Source organism: Macaca nemestrina, chromosome 20 (assembly GCF_043159975.1).
Source record: "Macaca nemestrina isolate mMacNem1 chromosome 20, mMacNem.hap1, whole genome shotgun sequence".
NCBI lineage: Eukaryota > Metazoa > Chordata > Mammalia > Primates > Cercopithecidae > Macaca > Macaca nemestrina.
Window position 1 is genome coordinate 10938869 of NC_092144.1, and position 12824 is coordinate 10951692.

The 12824-nt window shown below is 55.0% G+C and overlaps 1 protein-coding gene across 3 annotated transcripts in view; it reads right to left on the reverse strand.

Moving 5' to 3' along the window:
* The window catches only part of LOC105472123 (ELAV like RNA binding protein 3), a 29759-nt gene extending 19159 nt beyond the window's left edge, over window positions 1-10600 (reverse strand). For 2 of the 3 annotated variants that reach the window (XM_071086932.1, XM_011725145.3), the window contains exon 1: window positions 10200-10599. In XM_071086932.1, coding sequence (XP_070943033.1) covers window positions 10200-10208 — 9 coding nt within the window. In that variant the 5' untranslated portion in view covers window positions 10209-10599. Of the gene's footprint in view, window positions 1-10199 lie in introns of all 3 variants that reach the window. The other variant, XM_071086931.1, reaches the window with a different exon arrangement.
* Window positions 10601-12824: the final 2224 nt, after the last annotated feature.

Below are 12824 nucleotides of genomic sequence, written 5' to 3' on the forward strand. Positions count from 1 at the left end.
CCAGCCTGGCCAACATGGTGAAATCCTGTCTCTACTAAAAATACAACAATTAGCCAGGTGTGGTGGCACACGCCTGTAATCCCAGCTACTTGGGAGGCTGAGGCACAAGAATTGCTTGAACCCAGGAAGCGGAGCCTGCAGTGAGCCAAGATCGTGCCATTGTACTCCAGGCTGGGTGACAGAGTGAGACTCCATCTAAAAATAATAGTAATAAATAAATAAATAAATAAGGCCAGGCGCGGTGGCTCACACCCATAATCTCAGCACTTTCAGAGGCCGAGGCAGGCAGATCACCTGGGGTCGGGAGTTCGAGACCAGCCTGACCAACATGGAGAAATCCCGTCTCTACTAAAAAAAAAAAAAAAAAAAAAAAAAAATTAGCCGGGCATGGGTAGCACATGCCCGAAATCCCAGCTACTCAGGAGGCTGAGGAGAATCGCTTGAAACCTGGGAGGCAGAGGTTGCAGTGAGCCAAGATCCCACCATTGTACTCCAGCCTGGGCAACGAGAGCGAAACTCCATCTCAAAAAATAAAATAAATTAAATTAAAATAAAATAAAATAAAATAATTAATTAAATTAAATATTGGCCGGGCGCGGTGGCTCAAGCCTGTAATCCCAGCACTTTGGGAGGCCGAGGCGGGTGGATCACGAGGTCAGGAGATCGAGACTATCCTGGCTAACCTGGTGAAACCCCGTCTCTACTAAAAATACAAAAAAAAACTAGCCGGGCGTGGTGGCGGGCGCCTGTAGTCTCAGCTACTTGGGAGGCTGAGGCAGGAGAATGGCGTGAACCCGGGAGGCGGAGCTTGCAGTGAGCCGAGATCACGCCACTGCACTCCAGCCTGGGAGACACAGCAAGACTCCGTCTCAAAAAAAAAAAAAAATAAAATAAAAATAAAAATAAATAAATAAATAAATAAATATTAAATGGTATAGGTTAATTTTGCTATGATGGATGGAGAATCTGAGGCTCAAAGATGTTAAGGAACGTGCTGAAGTCACATAGGTTATCTGCCGTGGCACTGGAAATGAAATGCAGACCCTCCAAATGTGAAGACCACTACAATTTTCTTTTCTTATTTTAGAGACAGGGTCTTGCTCTGTTACCCAGGCTGGAGTGCAGTGGCATGATCGTAGTTCACCGCAGCCTTAAACTCCTGGGTTCAAGCATTCTTCCTGCCTCAGTATCCCAAGTAGCTAGGACTACAGGTGGGCGCCACCATGACTGGCTAAGTTTTAAACGATTTTTTGGGCCGGAGGCAGTGACTCATGCCTGTAATCTCAGCACTTTGGGAGGCTGAGGCGGGCGGATCATGAGGTCAGGAGTTTGAGACCAGCCTGACCCACATTGTGAAACCCCGTCTCTACTAAAAATACAAAAATTAGCTGGGCGTGGTGGCGCGTGCCTGTAATCCCAGCTACTCAGGAGGCTGAGGCAAGAGAATTGCTTGAACCCAGGAGGCGGAGTTTGCAGTGAGCTGAGATTGCGCCATTGCACTCCAGCCTGGGCGACAGAGCGAGACTCTGTCTCAAAAAAAAAGAAATTTTCGGCCGGGCGCGGTGGCTCAAGCCTGTAATCCCAGCACTTTGGGAGGCCGAGACGGGCGGATCACGAGGTCAGGAGATCGAGACCATCCTGGCTAACACGGTGAAACCCCGTCTCTACTAAAAAATACAAAAAACTAGCCGGGCGAGGTGGCGGGCGCCTGTAGTCCCAGCTACTCGGGAGGCTGAGGCAGGAGAATGGCGTAAACCCGGGAGGCGGAGCTTGCAGTGAGCCGAGATCGCGCCACTGCACTCCAGCCTGGGTGACAGAGCCAGACTCCGTCTCAAAAAAAAAAAAAAAAAAAAAGAAATTTTCTTTTTTTTGGGTAGAGATGGGGTGTCACTATGTTGCCCAGGCTGGTCTCAAACTCATGGCCTCAAGCAATCCTCATGCCTCAGGCTCCCAAAGTGTTGGGATTACCGGCATGAGCCACTGAACCTGACCCAATTTTCTTACTGTAACAGTCAGCCAGGCTGATACCGGCTCTGACAACTCACTATGTGTCTTTGGATATGCCTGCTAGGGCCTCTGTTTCACTTTGCTGAAAATTCAAAACAACTGGCAAGAGCTATATGAAGGGCTATGTAGAGGAGAATTTTAAAACCACTTCAGAGTTCAGCAGGAAACGGTGCTGGGATTTGACTGACCTTATCCGTCAGGGACATAAGAAAGTCAAGTAACCAGCATTTCCTTACATCTTCTCCAGTGGCACAGTTGGCACATAGATTTGCCCTCACTTGAAAACCTGAACTGGGCCAGGCGTGGTGGGTCACAGCTATAATCCCAGCACTTTGGGAGGCTGAGGCGGGTGGATCATCTGAGGTCAGGAGTTTGAGACCAGCCTGGCCAACATAGCGAAACTGTCTCTACTAAAAATACAATGTCATCCCAGCTACTCAGGAAGCTGAGGCAGGAGAATTGCTTGAACCCAGGAGGCGGAGGTTGCAGTGAGCCAAGATCGCACACTGCACTCCATCCTGGGCGAGAGCAAGACTCCATCTCAAAAACAAACAAACATACTGATTGGTAGTGTCTTCTTGGAGGAAAGAATTAAGAAGAATTCAGAAACCACATTCAGGCCAGGCGTGCTGGCTCATGCCTGTAATCCCAGTACTTTGGGAGGCCGAGGTGGGAGGACTGTTTGAGCTCAGGAGTTCAAGCCCAGCCTAGGCAACATAGTGAGATCTTGTCTCTAAAAGAAATTTAAAAATTAGCTAGTCATGGTGGCTTGCACCTGTGGTCCCAGGTACTCAGGATGGTGAGACAGGAGGATCACTTGAGCCCAGGAGGTGGAGGTTGCAGTGAGCCATGATGGCACCACTGTACTCCAGCCTGGGCAACACAGGGAGACCCTGTCTAACACACACAAAAAGAAGGAGAAGGAGAAGAAGCTGGGCACGGTGGCTCATGCCTGTAATCTCAGCACTTTGGGAGACCAAGGAGGGTGGGTAGCCAGAGGTCAGGAGTTTGAGACCATCCTTGCCAAACATGGTGAAATCTCGTCTCTACTAAAAATACAAAAATTAGCCAGGCGGGGTGGTGGGCGATTGTAATCCCAGCTATTTGGAAGGCTGAGGCAGGAGAATCGCTTGAACCCGGGAGGCGGAGATTGCAGTGAGCTGAGATCGCACCACTGCACTCCAGCCTGGGTGACAGAGTGAGACTGTCTCGAAAAGAAAGGAAAAGGAAAAGGAAATGAAAGGAAAAGGAAAAGGAAAGGAAAGGAAAGGAAAAAAAGGAAAGGAAAGGGAAAAGGAAAGAAAAAGAAAATAAATCACAGTTTTCAGTAGGAAAGATCACTGTGATTGATTAGCAATGTCTGCTGTAGCCACAGAACTAGAAACAGCCAGCAGGTACACATTATCTCAGCTATCCCAGACTCAAGCTCCAGTATCTTAATTGTTCCCAAATACTGGCTACTACTGTGTGCCAGGCACTGTGCAAAGCACTCTACATGCAAGTTTTCTGTTCTTATTCATAACAATCCTAAAAAGAGAAGTTTTCCTCCCCCATTTCACCCCCACTTAATACATGAGGAAACTGAGATATTTTAAAAATTGCCAAAGATCATGCAGCATATAAATGGTGGTGGAACGGATTTGCATATGAGTTTTTCTGATCCAGAGTGTGCATTTCCAACTTCCACTGCCAACCAAGAACGGTGCCAGCTCTAACATTTCCCAGCTGTGCGTCCTCAGATAGACTACTTAGTGCTTCTGAGCCTCTGCTCCATTTTGCTCCAAATTACAGTCACATTGGCCTGGGGTACGAGCTAAAGTCATATGCTGAAAAGCATCTGGAATTGGTTAGTTATGTCTGTCACGGGCATGATCATGGGAATTAAAAAGCAGGCTTGTCACATCCATCATCTGTGCCTCATAATACACTTACATTATTTATTATTATTATTATTGTTAGAGACGAGGTCTCCCTCTATCACCCAGGCTGGGGTGCAGTGGTATGATCATGGCTCATTTCAACCTAAACCTCCAGGGCTGAAGTGATCCTTACACCTCAGCCTCCTGAGAAGCTGGGACTACAGGCATGTGCCACCATGCCTGGCTAATTTTATTTTATTTTTTTGTAGAGATGGGGTCTTGCTATGTTACCCATGCTGATCTCAAACTCCTGGCCTCAAGTGATCCTTCCACCTTAGTTTCCCAAAGTACTAAGAATTCAGTTGTAGCCAGGCACGGTGGCTCACACCTGTAATCCCAGCACTTTGGGAGGCTGAAGCAGGCAGATCATGAGGTCAGGAGTTTGAGATCAGCCTTGCTAACATGGGGAAACCCTGTCTCTATTAAAAATACAAAAAAATCAGCTGGGCAGGTGGAGGGTGCCTGTAATCCCAGCTTTGAGGGAGGCTGAGGCAGGAGAATTGCTTGGGAGGCAGAGGTTGCTGTGAGCCAGGACCGTGCCATTGCACTCCAGCATTGCACTCCAGTCTGGGCAACAGAGTGAGACTCCGTCTCAAAAAAAAAAAAAAAAATTTCAGTTGTGAGCCACCATGCCTGGCCTATTATTCTTTTATTTAAAGATGGGGTCTTGCTATGTTGCCCAGCCTGGAGTGCAGTGGTTATTCACAGGTGCAATCATAGTGCACTGTAGCCTGCAACTCCTGGACTCCAGCAATCCTCTCATCTCAGCTTCTCAAGTAGCTATGACTACAGGCATGTACCACTGCACGGGGCAATACTGTTATTTTAATGAGTGTTCCGTGACACTGAGCATCCACTGAGTGCCAGGCACTGTGTGAAATACTTCGAGGCATATTTTCAGTTAGCCTCCCAACAATCATAAAAGACTGAGAACACATTCTCCATTTTACAGGTGACAAAAGTGAATTCAGAGGCATTAGGTGGTATGAATTTCAGACTTCAGTCCTGGATCTGTTTGCGGAGCGGTTTTTTCATCGTTATGGCCAATGCCTTGTCTGGCTATGTTGCCCAGGCTGACCCTGAACTCTCAGGCTCAAGTGATTCTCCCACCTCAGCCTCTCCATTAGCTAGGACTACAAGTGCAATTCATCATGCCCAGCTAATTTTTTATTTTTTGTAGAGATGGGATCTTGCCATGTTGCCCAGGCTGTTCTCAAACTGCTGGTCTCAAGGGATCCTCCTGCCTCAGCCTTCCAAAGTGTTGGGAGTACAGGCGTGAGTCACTGCACCTGGTCACCATCTACTTTTTCTTTTTGAGACAGAGTCTTGCTCTGTCACCCAGGCTGGAGTGTAGTGGCACAGTCTTGGCTCACTGCAACCTCCACCTCCCAGGTTCAAGCGATTCTCCTGCCTCAGCCTCTGAAGTAGCTGGGACCACAGGTGCGCACCACCATGCACAGCTAATTTTTTGTATTTTTAGTAGAGACAGGGTTTCTCCATGTTAGCCAGGCTGATCTCCAACTCCTGACCTCAGGTGACCCGCCTGTCTTGGCCTCCCAAAGTGCTGGTATTAAAGGCATGAGCCACCACGCCTGGCCCATTTACTCTTATAAAACAGATGGCGCAGAAGGTCAGCTCCCCGGCATCTCCAATTTGCTGAGTTGCTCCTGGGAGGGCTGCCTGGAGGACTACTCTGAAGACACATCCGACCTCAAAAGGAACATGCATTGGGTTGATTAGCAATGTCTGCACGGCACCTGCTGTGATGCAGTAACGTGCACTGCACAGCTCTGCATTCCTGTCTCCTAACATTAATACTTAACTGATCGCGTAACCATGTATTGAGGTGCCTGTTGTGTGCCAGAAAAAATTCCTCATGTGAAACTTCCAGGCGGTTCTCCTGCCGTTGAACATGATGAGATTCCTTTCTCCATTTAATACACGAGGAAAGAGTCTCCACAAAGGGATAGGGTGACTGGGGAGGCTGAGACAGGAAGATCACTTGAGCCTAGGAGTTTGAGAGCAGCCTGGGCAACACAGTGAGATCTTGTTTCTAACAAAACATTTCCGAAAAAATTAGCTGAGTGTGGTGGTGCATGTCTGTAGTCCCAGCTACTTGGGAGGCTGAGGTGAGAGTATCAACTTGAGCCCAGAAGTTTGAGGATGCAGGGAGCATGATCATGCCACTACACTCCAGCCTGGGCGAGAGGGTGAGACCCTGACTCTTAAGGAAAAAAAAAAAAAAAAAAAAGGAAGGAATAGGAACAGGGTTGCACAGGCAGCAAATGGTGGAACAAGAATTCAGGCCAGGCACAGTGGCTTACGCCTGTAATCCCAACACTTTGGGAGGCCTAGGTGGGAGGATCAAGTGAGGTCAGGAGTTCGAGACCAGCCTGGCTGACAGGGTGAAATCTCATCTCTACTAAAAATACAAAAATTAGCCAGGTGTGGTGGTGGGTGCCTGTAATCTCAGCTACTCAGGAGGCTGAGGCAGGAGAATCACTTGAACCTGGGAGGTGGAGGTTGCAATGAGCTGAGATTTCACCACTGTGATCTAGCCCGGGCGACAGAGGGAGACTCTGCTTCAAAAAACTAAAAAAAAAAAAAAAAAAAAAAAAAAAAAGAATTTAGTTCCAGGGTTTGGACTTTAGAGCCCACACTCCTATAAAAGACCAGTAATATAATAACAAAATAATAACCGCAAAGCGAAGCTGAGTATCTGCTCTCTGCCATGGCCCTGGGCATCATGACATTTAAACCCACTCCATCGGTTGAGTCTATTAATTCAATTCAACAAATATTTACTGAGGGCTACACATGCCAGACTCCACCCTCCTCACGTTGTCCTCTGACAGTTAGGTCACCTCTCTATGCCTCTCTGTTCCTCCTTAAGGAAGGTATGGCACAGAGGTCTCACATGTATGGAGATGGATTCTGAATTTGCATCCTGGTTCATTAAGGGTTTTGTGGGGTTTTTCTTTTCCTTTTTTACTTTTGAGACAGGGTCTTGCTCTGTTGCCCAGTCTAGAGTGTAGCAGTGCGATCATGGCTCACTGAAGCCTTAACTTCCTTCTGCCTCAACCTCCCAAGTAGCTGGAACTATAGGCTTGCACCACCCAGCCGGCTAATTTTTCTCTTTTTCTGTAGAGGTGGGGTTTTGCCATGTTGCCCAGGCTGCGATCCTCCTCCCTTAGCCTCCCAAAGCGCTGAGATTACAGGTGTGAGCCACCATGCCTGGCCCTGGAGATGGATTCTGAATTCACATTTAAGCTCATTGAGGTAAGAGTTCTATGTTGAGTTGATGATATTTGCTATAAGAGCACAATAAGCAGTTGTCAGTACACAAGCAACTGCATCTGGATGTGCTAGATCCCTTTTTTTTTTTTTTTTTTTGAGATGGAGTCTTGCTCTGTTGCCCAGCCGGGAGTGCAATGGCATGATCTTGGCTCAGTGCAACCTCGGCCTCCCAGGTTCAAGCAATTCTCCCGCCTCAGTCAGGTAGCTGGGACCACAGGTGTGCACCATCACACCTAGCTAACTTTTTGTATTTGTAGTAGAGATGGGGTTTTGCCATATTGGCCAGGCTGTTCTCAAACTCCTGACCTCATGTGATCCACCCACCTTGGGCTCCCAAAGTGCTGGGATTACAGGCACGAGCCACCGCACTAGATCCCTATTTTTGAACTCCACTGAGCATGTGCCAAGTTTTCACTGACCTCCCACAACCACAGTGAACGGTAAGAAGGGTCTGCTCCATTTCTCAGATGGGGACACTGAGGGTTAGTCACAGGGACATATGACTTGTCCAGGGTGACAGGAAGAGGTGGAGGGGATAGTGTCAACATCTGACTCCTGATCCAATGACCCCAGAGCCGAAAGAGTTACCGGTTGACCCCCTCCCATGGTGTTCCCAACTTGAACGGAGTGAAGAGGTGACTGGGTGGGTGAGACCCGGGTTCTTGAGGCCCAGCCTGCTAATCTGGCCACCACCCCTTCTCCCTCCCATCTGTGCCAGAGCTTAGCAGGACCAGTGTCGCGTTTCCTCCGTGGCTGAGCCGGCTGAGCTGATAATGGGGATCAGATTGATGGAGGCCACACCCGCCCTGCCCCAGCCTGCAGTAAGTGCACAGCCTGGGATGGTGGCTACATGGGCATCAAAGGGACTTCGGCAACTGGCCCCAGACAGAGATGAGGGGGGTGGCAAAGAGGGCAGATCAAAGATGGAGGGTTAGGGAAAGTTCTCATTCTCTCCAGTGCTTCTTGTAAGTCTCCCAGACTTTTGGTTTCTCGCTGCCTCTTTCTTCCTCTGTTTCTCTCTCTTCTCCACTGTCCTGCCCTCTCCCTGAACCGTTCTGTGTCCTTGGCCTCATCACTCTCTCTTCCTCTTTTCCACCATTGCACATACATTTGACGTACGGGGTTTTGCAGTGAACACACCTGAGGCCACTTGTTTCTTAGAACTTCCTGTGTCTGACCCCCACGGCCCCCAGCTGCGCTCCCTGGCCCCAGTCACAGTGACAGATGCCTGGATACCGGCGACAATAGGGCATTGAGTGGCTATGCATGGTGAGGCTGGGCTACCACGTGGTGCTGACTGAGCCTCCTACTTCTGGGCCCTTCTTCAATGCAGGGTCCTTGTGGTCTTAATTTATCACCTCTCTTCCTCCCATCCTGTCCCCATGATACATCTCTGCCCAAGTGCTCGCTCACTGGAGAACCTAGGTCCTCAAGGCCCTTGTGTGACCTCTGACCACACCCTCTTTCCCTTTGTGCATTAGTTCCCTTTTTCAAATGAGAGAACCGATCAGAGGACGCCTAGGAGGTGCTGGACTGTTGCGGGAGTTCTGAGGTCCTCAGGAGGCCACACTCCAGTTCCCAGACCTGGGTGAGCAGCACGAGGCCCAGAGAGGGAAAGGAACTGGCCTGAGGTCACACAGCAGGTGAGCCAGGTCTCCGGGACCTCATTTCTCAGACCCAGGTGGGCGGGTCCCAGGGTCCAGGAGGGGAGAGGCCCAGGCATGGAGGGAGCGCCAATCATGCCCCCACCCCCACTGCTAGCCACGACTCGAAAAGGGGCCCGAAAGAGACACAGTGCACAGAGACACACACGCAGAGACGGAGAGATAGGAAGAGTGGAAGAGGGAGGCCCGGGCGCCGGGACCAGACAAAGGACGCGCGGCGGCGCGGGGAGCGGAGTCGCGCGGCAGGGGCGGGGGTGGAGCCGGGGTGGGGCTATAACTGGCCAGCCCCGCCCCCGGGATACGCCCGGGCTGCCGAGTGGGAATCCGAGGGCTCGGGCGAGGCCGGGCCCCCGGGGCCATGGGGGCGGGGCCTAGATGGGCGTGCCAGGGCGTGGCCAGGCAGGGCGTGGCCGGGCGGGAGGGGCCGCGCGCTCGGGAGCTGACCAGCTCCGTGGCTGCTGAAAGCACCGAGCGCGGGGCTAGCGGTGCGGGCCGGCAGGCGGGCGGGCCGCGCTCAAGGTCACCTCGCGGCCCAGAGCCTTGGCGAGGTGGGGAGCCTGGATCTGGCCTAGGGGGACTGTCTCGGCCTCCTACCCCATCTCCCGGGGGGCGGGGACCCGGGAGCCTGGAGGTGCCCCCCCAACCCGCGGGCCCTCCTCTCCCCTCCCCCTCCCCGCAGCCCGAGGCGCCCGCGCGAGGCTGCGGCCCGCGAAGAAGCGCTGAGAAACAAAGGGACGCTGCAGCGGCGGCGGCGGGCCCGCGGGGCCTCCGGGCGCGCCCCCTCCTCTCCCCTCCCCGCTTGCCGCAAGGTCGACGGGCTCGAGGACGAGACTCCCGCCTCCCGGGTGCGGCCGAGGCCCGGGGCGCGCGATCCGACGCCACCCGCTTTCCCAGGGCTCTCGGGGATGCCTTGTCGCTTTGGCTTGGCCCAGCACCAGTGATCGGGCCCTGCGTTTGCCTGGGCGGCCTGCGGGGTCTGGGCCTGGATGGAGGAAGCATCCTTAGCCGCCGCGGCCCCTCCCCCATCAGGCCTGCGGGAGAGGGGGCAATCCGGCCTCCAGGGCGGCGTCGGACGCCCCCCGAATCACAGCCAGGCTCCCTAAGGCCCCTCAGGCCAAGCTCTAAGCGCCCTCAGCACTCTGGGCGCGGCCCTGCCCACTCTCAGGCCCCGACGCTCGGTCCTACCCCCCCAACCCGGGCCTAGCTAGGCCTGGTCCTACCCCCCCCTCCGCCGCACCCGCCCAATCTCCGCGGAGCCTGGGCCCAACTCCTCCCCGTCCCGATTCCCTTTCGGCGACAGGGGAATACCTACAGTGACCATTCTTGTGTGCCCGGCGGGCGCGGTCCGTGTTGAGGGGGGCTCCGGGGGTCGTGCACTCCTAGGGGGGCGCCTGATGCTCACGCCGGGGTCCCGCCCGGGCGGCCTCTGGTGCGGCCGCTGCAGATGTGGCGATGAAGGCGGCGGCTCCCTCGAGGGCCAGGGACGGGCCCGAACCCGGGGATGCGCGCGCGGATGGCCGGGCCCCGGGGTGGCCTGCGGGCGGCAGGGGATGGAAAGAGGGAGCGGGCGCGGGGTTGAGGACGCCCCCTGCGCGGCCCCGCGGGGCCCGGGGAAGTTGCGCTTCCCGACAGAGATCGCGGCGCTCTGCCTTTCGCCGCCGCCCCTCGGTCGGCCCTGTCCGGTCCCGGGTGTTCAAGTCCTCTCCCCTCGCCCACCCTCCCTCCCTCCCTCCGGCCCGCGCTGCGCGCTCCGCGCTCTGGACCGCGCCGCCGCCGCCCCCAGCCCTTTATAGCAGCAGCTGCCAGCGCCGGCGTCGCTCATTGGCCGCGGCGACCGAGCTCCGCCTCCTCGCGGCTCCCGACGGCGCGGCAGGTGGAAGTGAGCGCGCGCTGGTAGGGACTCTGAATCCCCCAAAAAGCGCATCCTAGGTGCTTGGGTTGCCAGATTCGGGCCCTCCTTCCCTCGAGGCCCTTGTTTCCTACCTTGGCACCCCTTCTTGCGCTGGCTTTCGGGCCAGGAGACGGGCTCCCTTCCTCAGTCCAGCTCCTAGAGCTGGAGGAGCCAAGAGAACGAGGAGGTATTAGTGGCCTGAATATGCGACCTTCCAGAGGTGCTGTCAACCGGGGGGACTGGAAAGGGACCAGGAACCAATACTTTAGTAGGCAGAGGTCTGGGTCCCCAGATTTGGAGGCACGAGGTGTAGACCACCTCAAGACCACGGGGGAGGGTGGCTACTGTGGCCCTAGTCTTCTGCAGAAGGAGACAGGGACGCTGTTGGTTTTGAGTGATCTGGGTCCTTCTAGGGTTCAAAAGGTAAGGACTAGCACTCCCCAGTGCAAGGGAACTCCGCACTGCTCCGAAGGGGGTGAAAAGGTTTGGGGCTCAGTGTTCTGGACAATCATCGCTGGAGCCATGCAGCTCCGGGAAACCACGGATCCTTCTTGGACCCCACAAAACTGGGGTGGGTGGATCTGCCACATAAATGTCCTGGCTTTCTGGGCTCCTGATTGGTCCTCCTGACAGTGGAGTCATGCTCGCTCTCTGCTAGGGGAAACCTGGCCTCTCTCTAAGGCGTTGGGGCTGGCGCAGCCTCCTTTGGTGCGCGGGCGCAGGTGCATGTTTACGTCGGGGCACGGGAACTAGCACACATTGGGGCGGGGTCGCCGGGGCGTGAGGCTTCAGCACCACAGACAGCAATCCGACAGTTCGGTCGAGGGCGCTGCCAGCAAGGTAGCCCGGACCCCCTAACTGGAGAGTGGCAGTCCCCACCCTATCGTCGTTCCTGCACGCCCTTTAGGCTCCAGACTGTCAGAGAGCGCCACCAGCGAGGAGAGCCTAATTTGCCCAATCAGGGGCGGCCCTTGAGATAACCAATTACTGGAAGATGCCCTAGAGATCAAGCCAATGGGAGCGCGCGCACCAGAGGATGCTGCCGCGCCTGGGGAGGGCAGGCCAATCGCTGTGACCCGCGCAATAGGGGCGGTGGCGGTGCGGGTCCCCGAGTGGCCCCTCATGGGCTCGCCGGGGCGACCTGACTGCGGACGCTAGGGGCCCCAACCGATGGTTTGTTCCCCACCCCATGCTCCTCCCGGTTTCCGTCATCGGAAGCTGTGCTAGAAGGGGGGCTGCTCCTGGGCGCGCGGACCCCGCTGCGGTTCCCATGGAAACCTGCCGGCTCCGGCTGTGCGGGGAGAGTGGAGGGGACCTGCCTCAGCTGGGAGGGAGCTCGCGGGGGCGGCCCCAGCGGCCGGACTCGCTCATCCTCGCCGATTCTTCTGTCCCCGGCTGGGGTAGCCCCCCGGTCCGCAGCAGAAACTGAGGCGTAGCTGGGGCCCCGCCCCATCCCCCGAGCTGGTGAGGAGCCGGCGGGGCCAATCTGCGCGTGGCGCCACAGGGCTCCCCTGGGCACGTGCCTGAGCTCGCGGCTGCGGTCCCCAGGGTCACGTGGCTGCGGCCACCGGAGCCTACGCGCCTCGCACGCCACCTAGCGGACGCGCCTCGATCCCCGCCCCTCTCTCTAGCGGCCCGCAGGAGGCGGCGGCCTCAGCATCCTCCTCCGGGAAATGGGGCCAGGGCAGCCGCCGCCAACTCCCCTTCCCCCCGCGGCTTCCTGTTTTAGGAACACGCCGAGCTGGTTCTACCTCGGGGCTTTGGCACTGGCTGTTCCTCTGGCCTGAGAATTTCCTCCCCCAGCTTTCTTCAAGGATAGATCTTTGTCATTCTGGCCTATGCGCAAATGCCACCTCCTCAAAGGCCCTCCCTGACCACCGACCTAAACAGCATCCCCAGAAAACAACGCATCACTCTCTCTTTTGCATGGTGCTTGTCGCTAGCTGCAGATGTTTCTCATTTTAGGGGTTTACTGAACACCTCCCCATCTCATCCCGGAAGCTCACTGAAGGTGGGACATGGGTGCTCCATAAAAGAGGAGGAGTG